Here is a 10,991-nt window from a genome sequence, read left to right on the forward strand (position 1 = left end):
CAGGAACATTACTCAGGACAACAATGGATTTGTTCTGGAAGTAATCCAAAGATGACCCCGGGGGGGGTGTCCCTCTAAATTCTACAGTTCTATGATTTGCCAACTCAATACAGTGGTACCTCTAGTTGTGGACACGATCTATTTTGGGGTGCCATTCGCACCCTGAAAAGTCCGCAACTAGAGTGGAGTTTCTGTGCAAGCACAGAGTGCGATAGAGGGCTTCTGCGCATGTGTGCTAGGAGAAACCCGGAAGTATACACTTCTGGGTTTGCTGCGTTCACAAGCCGAAAAGCACAACATGAACCTAACGCAACATGAGGTATGACTGTACAGCGATGAAAATGTTGCCCGGGTTGGTCAGCAAGGCAGGGATGGGGAACCTGGGACTAGACTACACCTCCCATAATTACACACTAGTGGCCATGGCAGGTCAAAGATAGATACCACCCTGTATATAGTAGGTGCAGAACAGGGTTTCCTTAACTTGGGTCTCCAGCTATTTTTGGACTACAACTACATCCCTAGCTAGCAGGACCAGTGGTTAGGGATGATAGGAATTGCCGTCCAAAAACAGCTGGAGACCCAAGTTTGGGAAACCCTGGTGTAAAATTAATAACCAAGTAAAGATTTCAATCTCACCTCCATATAACATCAACATTTCCCACCGTTTCACAACTTTATTTATCATATAGGTAACAGCAAGCAATGCCACATAACAACAATTCTTGCATTGAGCTGAGCAGGTGCCGGGTGAGAGACTTGCGAATAAACAGCTGTTTGGGCTCCACCCCAGCATCAGCATCCTATTACTGAGCAAGCAATAAGGAATGGCAGGCCGTTCTGGCAGCATCTTGCAGCATGACTTAACAAATACATAACAAGCCATAGATAATGAGTGGCTGACTAATAACTCTTCCTAGTGCCCATCAACAACTTGTGTTTGCCTTTAAAAAAAACAACAGTTAGTTTGAACAACACAAAGCCTTTGAGGCTCCATTCCCAATACAGGCTCAGTGGCTCTTCTGTTCCTCGAAAGAACAAATGCTTCTGAAAAGGAAGAGCACATGTCAACCCCTCTAGGTGCATAGGTCAGGGTCCCAGAAGAAAAGAAAAGATGCACACCTAGTTTTGTGCAAACAAAGAGGTTTTGCACTTTCATTCTCCCTCCCACCTCCACTCCCTGTCTGCCATTCAAAGCCAAGCAAGGGTTGGGCTGTGATTTAAGGTATTTGTTTGTTTCTAAACCAAGGGTTTCTAAACCAAGGCCATGCAGTGCTCCTAAGGGAACTTGCTTTTTGCATGTTGAAAGTTACTCTCAATCAGAACAATTAGTCAAAAGTTGCTCTTCGGAGGGTTCTTGAATTCACAAGTAAGTTGTGGCTGATGGTGCCCACTGGGGATGAAAGGCAGCGAGACCAGCAGTAGATGGAGCCTGAGCCAATGAGCACCAAATAAAATTGTCTTCCTCCTCCTCCCTTTGTTGAGTTACGCAAAGCCAACACTGAAACTGAGGAGAAGGAAGCTGGCAGCCATGGACCGCTTGAAAAGGAGGTGGCAGGCAGGGTGGGTGCACTCAACGTTGGTGAGGCAGTGCTCCACTTGACCTGTGCCAGCCTCCGCTGTAATAAGATTATTGAAACAAGATCACACAATAAGCAACCAAAGACAAGGAAATACAAGGAGAGGTGGAAGGGAGGGAACAGGAACCCAGCTGGCTCTGCCCTGTGGCTGAGGCTAATCTGTGCAACATTTCTGCCTACTTGGTTTGAACTGGGCAGCAAGGAGCGTTTAGACAATCTTCCCCTCTTCCATTCATTACAGTCCTAAAACGAGAACCGGCACCCTTTCAGGGGGACATTTTCAAGGCGAGACCAGTGTGAGCCCAATGGATCGGTAAGCACTGCAAAAGGGCAATGAATGACTCTCACAGGCAATGCTTAACAATGCATGAGCTGAGTTCAAAAAGGATTTGTTTTGAACTGGCTCCGTTAAAAATAATAATCATGTAAGATGGTAAAGTTGTCCTTGTGCTAGGCTTGCCATATGTCAGGAACATTCCAGACATGTCCTGGTTTTCAGGTGTAAAAGTGGCAAAAATCTTGAATCTGCAAAATGTCAGGGAAAACCTGGATGTATGACAATGCAATGCAATAAACAGCAAAAACAGCTCAAAAAGCATAAAATTGCTATCTTCGGGGGAGGTTTCCCCAAAGAAGCTCAACAATTCTGGGGTCTCAACAACTTTGTGCACACTATACCACTGGGGGCTTACAGAACTGACTCTTCATCCCCTCCCAACAGAAGGCTGGTGTTGTCAAGAAATTAGCATAGCTGCCTCAGCAGATAGTTGCGGTGAATCGTGTGACACCCCTGTCTTCCCTGGCTAAAGTGATGCAACCCAGTGTGTCGCTTCTCATCTCAGCGACAAATAGACCCCCCCCCCCCCGATAGCCAAGTTCTGCCACAAGTCTTGGTCTCAGATGGTCATGATGGTATATAACCAAGGCAGTTGGACGCTTTACTTTTTAAAATCCATCATAATGCCACTCTCCTTGGAGAGCCTTGGTCTTGTTCCATCTCGTCCTCCTTATGCTCTACGTTGATAGGTTATATTGTTAAGGGTGGTGTGCAGCATCGCACCCTCTAAATCAGTTCCTACCCAGTTCTATTTCTCTGTGTAGGCCAGTAGCAGCACCGCCTCTGCATTCTCAGACAGTTCCACCACAGCTCGCCTCAACATCTGGTAGGTGGACTCAAAGGAGATTTCGGGCTCCACCTTGACACCCCGCCCCAAATAGGGCACATAGCTCCATGCCCAGCTGGTCAGGGAGGTCGGCTTGGTGATGAGGCTGAGCACGTACGCAGGGTCCAGTGGTTTAGCAAAGGGGCTTTGGATCACTGCCTGAAGCAGCCGGCGGGTTGTGCCAGTAGCCTGGGCAGTGTACTCTAAGGAGGCCTCATCCAGGCCAAACTCTATGCAGAAGCTGGCAATGGTGGTGGTGAGGCTGTCGACCACAGCTGGCTGGGGATGCTCCACACAGAAGAGGCAGCTCTGAAGGGCCTTCCCCCACACATCTTTCATCAACACTTTGGCCTTCCGCCTAACCACTCGGGACAGGACGGTTGGCAGGGCTTTCCTCAGAGCTTTCTTCTTCAAGTCCGGAGCGTTGCTGCTGAGGGCTCCCAGGAGGAGCGGCAAGTCGAAGGCATCTGGCTTGAGGCAGGAGACCAGGAAGACCTGTGGGGAGTCCACACCGTCCTTCTTCAGAGCTTCCTCGCAGCTCTTCCGCACCTGACTCTGCACTTCCTCTCTGGCGACGGGTTGGCTCCCAGGCCGGGTCTCCACATCCACATCTATCTTGCTCCTCACAAAGAAGAACTGCTTCCCTGCTGAGGTGATGGCTCTGGCCAGGCAGCTGTGGGTGTGCTTATAGCGCTCGGAGGCCACCAGCAGGAAGAAGTCGTAGCGGCTGAGATCCAGGTGGCTCACGTCTTCCTCTGTCAGCCCCACTCCTGGCAAGTCCCAAAGGTAAAGGTTGGGGACAGCTGGGAGCAGGTAGGGCACAGCTTTCTTTGTCATCTCGGTCACCCCAGTGGGGGCCGCATCTGGTTCCCCACAGCCCACCCCCCTCAGAACATTAACCAGCGAGGATTTCCCTGAGCCAACTTCACCTATCACGGCGACGTCCAGTCGTATTTGTGTGGGGTCCGTCAAAACGGATGAGATCACAGTTGGGACTTCTGACAAGGTGCCGTCCTGGCAGATCGCGTACAGCTCCTTGATCTTCTTCTGGCTCACTTTGTTCAAATCCTCCAGGCTTCCATCGTGAGTTCTAAAGAGGAGTGAGAACAGAATAATAAATATTCACAGTCCGGGGCTGCATTTCCTCAGGAGTTGCACGTTGGCAGTTGGCAAAGCCGAAGCCAGTGGTGTAGTGGTCTGGGGTTGGAGAGGATAGCCAACCCATTGGTATTTCTGCAGCAGGGTCCCAGCACTCCCTGTCTCCAGCTTCCTAGGGCCACCCAATGAGAAGGAAAGGGGAGCTTTTTAGCTACGGTATGCTCCGAAGTGAAGTACTTAGGAACACTGAAAAGGTAAGGTGCTCCCATTTCAAGAGAATGGGCTGCAAGTACAATGGGACTTCGAGGAAAACACAACTCCAAAAGAAGATATTGGAGGACTCCAAATCATTGCCCGTGTAAATACCAGATCTAGCTAAAAGGCAACACATGGGACTTCTGCATTGATTGTTGCAATGCATCCCTAATTATGATTATTATTGTAAAATAATTATAAGATGGTGGGTGTCATAGTCTTAGAAGAGAGCATGGCTGTGAGGGGCCATCTTCAAATATCTAATGGACTGTCACATAGAAGAAGATGGAGCAAGTTTGTTTTCTCCTGCTCTGGAGGGCAGGACTCGAACCAATGGATTCAAGTTCCACCAAAGAAGATTCCGACTAAACATGGGGAAAAACTCTGATAGTAAGAGCTGTTTGGCAGTGGAACAGACTCCCTTGGGAGATGGTAGGCTCCTTTCATTGGAGGTAAACAATGCAGTATTTGCAAAGCATAATCTAGTGCGGGTGTAGGGAACTTTCAGTACTCCAGAGGTTGCTGAACTACAGCTCCCATCATCCTTAGCAATTGGCCATTCCTACTAGGGCTGATGGGAATTGAAGTTCCCCACTCCTGGTCTTGTGTCACCCCATGCCACAGATTTGTCACTGACAGATTATGAGATACCGCCAAAACGAAATTTGAGAAGCTTTCCCCCGTCTTCAGAGATCACAGAACGGTATGAAAGGGAACCCCATTTCCAAGAATTTATGCTAGTCTATTTCACCTCTTGCTTTTTCATAACCCTGCCTTAGCTAAGCCAGCTGTCATGTTCTAGCATTCTGATGTTCCACTGGTCCTATGCGAGAAAAAAAGTTCATGACCCCAAAGCTTTAGCACACACTTCACCCAGGTTCCCTCCCCCCAGTAAATATTTTTTTTTGTGCTACTGAAAAAAGTTAGGGCTCGTGCAAGCGTGCAATCTTCTTCTTGTTTGAAGGCGGCACAGTTTTGGCTACATAGCCCTAACCACTCGCAGCTTGAACAAACACTTTTGCATTTCTACATTGTGAGCGGCTGAATGATCCCTCCCATGGTGCTACTGCACCAGAATTATCTGTTTTTAGGAGCGCCTGGATGAAAGGACAGGACAGCAACTCATTCAGAGATGCAATAGGCAACCTCCTTTGTAGACGAGTACTTTGGACTCACAGGAGTCTTCCATTACATAATTTATTTTTTATTTCTCAGGGCTTGCTAGGACCATTCTTATGGGACACAGCCTTTTAAAAGGTTTCTGCCTTTTAAAACCGGGGTGGATTTGATTTAAATCAAATCGATTTAAATCACAATCGAAATCACCATGCAGGAAGACTTGGTTCAAATCATTTTTTTCCTAGAAAGACTCATTCTTGCTGGTGTAATCTTAATATTTACAACCAGATGGAGGTTTCATTTTTGGAATAATAAATTTTCAGAGTCGTTTTTACAGTTATATCAAAAATTACTGATTTGGTTATACTATTAGAAATACACAGACAGATAATTATGAAATTATTCTGAGGTTCAATAAGTTAACTGTTTCTATTTGGACAACTTTTCTGCTGTGCTTTATCGGAAGGAGAAAAATAATCATTTCCTTGATAACAATTTATTTAACTAAAACAATAACATTACAGCATATGTATCCATGTTTGTTAACTGATGTGGTTAAACAATTAAAAAACAAACAAACTTAGACTGAGTTTTAGCACACATGAAAAACTTAAAACAAATCCTTATTTCCTGATGAATAGCCTTTGAACTATAATGTAACCCAAATGGAAAACTATCTTTAGAAAGATTTTTCCTCCAAAAGTATTTATTTTAAAAATCTGATTTAAATAAAAAAAGGGAGTTAAATAAAAAAAATCATTTTTTTTAAAAAAAAAACCCATACTTGGTTGTTCTTGCACTCTTTTTATTTTAGCTGTTTTTAAGGATATCTCTGTAAATTGCTTTGGAGCGTAGATACTGGAGGCAACTCACAAATAAATGAGTGAATCAAGAGAGGCACTTGCTTCCCGACTCACCTCTTCAAATTGAGCACCTCTCCTTCCAGGCTGTCTTCAAAGCGTGCAAACTCGTATCTGTCCGTCTCCAGCCCTGACACCAGGAATACCTTCTTGGGGTCCATCCCATGCTTGGTCAAAATACCTGCCAGTTCCTTCCGGATCAGCCCCAGCTGCTCGGCCGGATTGTACCTGGATCTGAGCCGCCGCTCGGCTGTGTGCAGGTCCAAGTCCACCTTGGTGCGTGCCAGGATGAGGCCTTTCCCCTTCTGCTTGATGGCCTTGAGGACTTGGAGGTGGCTGTCCCTCAAGCCTCCAGCCCCGACCACCACCACAAAGCAGCTGAATTTGCTCAGGTCACCCAAGCGTTTGAGGTAAGCGGTCGGCTTCTCTGATGCCTCGAAGCCTGGCAGGTCATGCAGGGTGAGGTCGGGGTAGACAGGGTGAGCGTGGACAACCGGCTGCTTCGTGGTCTCAGGGGCCTCTCGGAGATAAGCCCATGGATCCGTCACCCGGCGGGGCTTGTCCAGGAGAGCCCCGACCAGAGTGCTCACCCCTGAGCCACGCTCTCCCAGGATCCCGACCTGGATCTTGAGGGTGTTCACACAGTCTACCAGAGCCTGGATTTGGGAAGCGGCACCGCTGGCGTTCTGGGCCTCATACTGGGCCTTCAGGATCTTCAGGTGCGATTCGTCCAGGACGGAGGAACCGGCCATGGCTGGAGCTGCAAAGAGGATGTGGAAGGTTACAAGGGGTCAAAAAAAATATGGATGTACCATGCTATATTAGAAGCAAAAAAACTTATTTTGATGAATTGGAAGAGCCGCAAAAAGATTCAATTGAGCACATGGATTGATGATTAGCTACATACGAATGAATTGCATGTCGACGCAAATTAAGAATGGATAAATATGAAGAAATCTGGAAGGAATATTTAAGCGATAAGGCGGGCAGTGGTGGGAAGTAGGGGGAGGAGAGAGAGGTGGGAAAATATTGTTGAAAAGGTGTAGTCATAGGTATATCAGTGTAGTCAAATCTGAATTGTCAAATTGTGTTATTAGTGGTATTATGGTTTTTGTTGTATGTGTCTTTTGCGGTTGTTGTTTGTATTGAAAAAAATAAATTTTTTAAAAAAGAGGATGGAGGGGAAAAAAGAGAATGCTAACTGCAGTTCTCAGTGTGCTTTTTAGGGATGCATGGGCAGATGCTTATCTCTGCCTGCCTCCCTCCCTCTCCCTCTCACACACATATGTATTGACCATCCATACAGTGAGTTGAGGAAGTGGGGGGCCACCCATTTGTGATCTGTCTCAGAGCCACTTCCTTGGTTACCTTAATGGCCCATGTTTTGAGGGCCATAAAGTAGAGACATCACCTTGCCAACAAAGGTCCATATAGTTAAAGCTATGGTTTTCCCAGTAGTGATGTATGGAAGTCAGAGCTGGACCATAAAGAAGGCTGATCGCCAAAGAATTGATGCTTTTGAGTCCCGTGGACTGCAAGAAGATCAAACGTATCCATTCTGAAGGAAATCAGCCCTGAGTGCTCACTGGAAGGACAGATCGTGAAGCTGAGGCTCCAATACTTTGGCCACCTCATGAGAAGAGAAGACTCCCTGGAAAAGACCCTGATGTTGGGAAAGATGGAGGGCACAAGGAGAAGGGGACGACAGAGGACGAGATGGTTGGATAGTGTCTTCGAAGCTACAAACATGAGTCTGAACAAACTGCGGGAGGCAGTGGAAGACAGGAGTGCCTGGCGTGCTCTGGTCCATGGGGTCACGAAGAGTCAGACACGACTAAACAACAACAACAACCTCACCAGGAAGCTAGCCTGGGCTATTCCAGGAAACGAATGCCGTGCTGGATCCAGGAATTTAGAAGGGCACTCAGGCACATATCCTACCCTACACCCCCAAAGAAAAAAAATATAACAGTATGCTTATGTCTGTAGTATGGTTAGAATCCTCTTTGTAGAGTGCTCTCCCCAGGGAGACTCACCTGGCGCCTTTGTTCCATATCTTTAGGTGCCAAGCAAATAACGTTCCTGTATAAGGTAAAGGACCCCTGGATGGTTAAGTCCAGTCAAAGGCGGCTATGGGGTTGCGGCGCTCATCTCGCTTTTTAGGCCGAGGGAGCTGGCGTTTGTCCACAGACAGTTTTCTGGGTCATGTGGTCAGCATGACTAAACTGCTTCTGGCGCAACCCAACACCGTGATGGAAACCAGAGCGCACGGAAACGCAATTTACCTTCCTGCCACAGCGATACCTATTTATCTACTTGCACTGGTGTGCTTTCGAACTGCTAGGTTGACAAGAGGTGGGACAGAGCAACGGGAGCTCACGCCATCATGGGGATTTGAACCGCCAACCTTCTGATCGGCAATCCCTAGGCTCTGTGGTTTAGACCACAGCGCCACCCGTGACCCTGTACAACCAGGCCTTTGGCTAATTAAACCATCTATGGTCTTTAAAACTGTGAGGGGAATCTATTGTTTTTGCTTGTTGCTATGTTATGTATTTGTTGGTGTTTTCATATTGTAAGCTGTCCTGTAGTCCTCGGATGAAGGAGAGGAAGAAAGGCAAATTTATACAAGTGACGATAATAACATCATCAACAACAACAACAACAACAACAGAGAGTTGCTAGGCACTGTCTGCAGTTAAAAGCTCTGCCAGCAGGCTTACAATCTAATAGCAACCAGAGTCAAAAGGGAGGGAACAGGATAGTAAGGGATGCACCAGTCCTCAAACGACAGGGAAAAAGTGCCTAGAAAAAGAACCCAGTAAGTCAGCCTATATAAAGAAAGAAGACTTTGGCTCCAGCATCAGACCACTAAAATATGTCCCAGTCAGGAGTCCTGTTTCCAAAGCAAAGCTGCCTCTGCCCACTTTAAACAAACAAAGCCAGCCCACGAGCCCAACAGAGAAAAATCAAATATTTGGTTTCTTTTTTTCCTGTCAAAAACTAAGGGCTGCATCCAACCTCTACTCAGAGCAGTTCTGATGAAATCAATTGGCCTCAGTTAGCCAAATTAATTTCATCAGTTAGTCCCATTAATTTCAATGAGTCTACTTCTGAGCAAACCAGCACTGGATAGAACTCTAAAATTTGTTAAAGGAAAACTCCTTAGCCACTGGGGAAAACCTAGAGATTGTAAGAGAAGAACTAAGAACTACTCTCCTGGATCAGACCATGAAAGGCCTACCTAGTCCAGAAGCCTGTTCCCACATTGGCCAACCAGACACCAAAGGGAAGCCTGCAAGGGTGAAGTGAGAGCAATAAGCACAAGAATGGACCTTCTCAGTCATGGCTCCCCAGTTATGGAACGCTCCCCCCATCATTACCTATATTACCTATATTTAGGCAACAGGCCACAAACCTTTCTTTTCTGCCTTTTCGGCTTTGGAGAAAACTCTCAGTGGTCTCGATGGTTATATGCAACTTTCAGGATCAGCAGCAGAATATCAGTTCTATGAGGACAGTTATTATTATTATTAATGCTTTATTTAGTTATCAAACTTATCGGTCGCTTAAAAAACAACAAATGAAAAGCAACTCAAAAAGCGACTTATACATTAAACCAAAACAACCCCTAAAAGCCTGATTTCTTAACTACTGCAAACAGAGTGTTACGTCACTTGGCACCTGCAAGAGTGCCAGTTCTGCAGATCAAAGCATTTATGGGATGAGGTTGATCCTGCAGGTAAACTGGCCCCAAGCAGTTAAGGGGCTTTATATGCTAATAGTAGCATGTCAAAACTAACCAGTAGCAAACTGGCCGCCAGTGCAGATCTCAGAGCAGAGATGTTATAGGCTGACAGGTTCTCACTCCTGTTAGGAAATATGTCACAACTTTCTGAGTTGGTGGCCACATCACGCTCCGAGCTGTTGGTTCATAGCTCAGAAGCGCCTACACTGATTGGCAGCAGCTATCCAGAGGACATTCCCAGGCCTACCTGAAGATGTTGCCAGGCATTGAACCTGGAAATTTCTGCCTGTAAAGCAGATGCTCTACTAGCTGAGCTACAAGCCCTTCCCCGTGACAGCAAATGCAGTAAGAACAGGTGTGTTTTGCTGGAGGCAGATCTGGGGAACTGCTAGACTTTCCCAAACATGGGGGTCAGCCAATGGCTTCTTTGTCACAGAATCCTGGTTGTAACCCAAGACCTTGAGAGAGACGTTTAATACTCAAAACAAGCCTGCCGGCCTCCATCTTGATAGATGCAGGCCTTTCTGAGCACAACACACCGTCAATAATTGCCCTTGTTCGTTTAACTGCTCTCTTTCCGTTTGTTTTTGAACATCAAGCCTGATGAGGAAGAACGCCTAAGAGCTCAAAAGCTTGCTCACTATTTTGTGATCTTTTGCGGGGTTGGTCCTAATACAAATAAAGTAAAATCAACGTGAGGATTTTGGATCCTGGAGAAACGTGGCTAAGATTTTTTATATTTTAATTTATTTTTTAAACAACAGTTTTAATTAGGCGCTGTGTGCATAAATATGCTCTCTTTTGAGTGTCCCGGATCCCCACCCCCGACTCCGGTTCTTATCTTACAGGGTAGGGAGAATGCCAGCTACAAAAGCAAAAACACCAGCTAATCCATTTCCCCTTCTCCCTCCAACAAAAGGAACCCAGGAGTCCTGGATGGCTGCCAGCCAGCCAACCCCACCCGGCCGCCCCCCAAAATGAAAAGGTTTCGGGAAGGGAGGCGTCCCAGGCGCAAGACCTACCCGTCCGTCTCTGCCTCTCCGGGTCTTCCGTGCGCGGCGAGGCTTGGATGCTGCTGCGCCCCTGCGCCCTGGCTCCAGATGACGCGCAAAGCAAAAGCTGGGAAACAGAAACCTATTGGAAGGGGGCGGAGACCTCCCGATTGGCT

General features: G+C 46.8%; 1 protein-coding gene across 4 annotated transcripts; it reads right to left on the reverse strand.

Moving 5' to 3' along the window:
* Positions 1–646: 646 nt before the first annotated feature.
* On the reverse strand, positions 647–10,972 carry LOC128418367 (interferon-inducible GTPase 5-like). 4 transcript variants are annotated; one of them, XM_053397970.1, is made up of 4 exons: positions 10,846–10,966; positions 9,320–9,370; positions 6,133–6,835; positions 647–3,833 (listed from the first exon to the last, which is right to left on the reverse strand). In XM_053397970.1, the coding sequence occupies exons 2-4, from the start codon at positions 9,342–9,344 to the stop codon at positions 2,666–2,668; spliced, it is 1,896 nt and encodes a 631-aa protein (XP_053253945.1). In that variant the 5' UTR covers positions 9,345–9,370; positions 10,846–10,966; the 3' UTR covers positions 647–2,665. The 4 variants fall into 4 exon arrangements, with proteins under 4 accessions (XP_053253945.1, XP_053253947.1, XP_053253946.1 ...); XM_053397972.1 differs by lacking the exon at positions 9,320–9,370 and adding an exon at positions 10,363–10,492 and having other exon boundaries at positions 10,846–10,965; XM_053397971.1 differs by lacking the exon at positions 9,320–9,370 and having other exon boundaries at positions 10,846–10,972.
* Positions 10,973–10,991: the final 19 nt, after the last annotated feature.

The sequence above is a fragment of the Podarcis raffonei genome, chromosome 8 (genome assembly GCF_027172205.1).
Source record: "Podarcis raffonei isolate rPodRaf1 chromosome 8, rPodRaf1.pri, whole genome shotgun sequence".
In the NCBI taxonomy this organism is placed as follows: domain Eukaryota; kingdom Metazoa; phylum Chordata; class Lepidosauria; order Squamata; family Lacertidae; genus Podarcis; species Podarcis raffonei.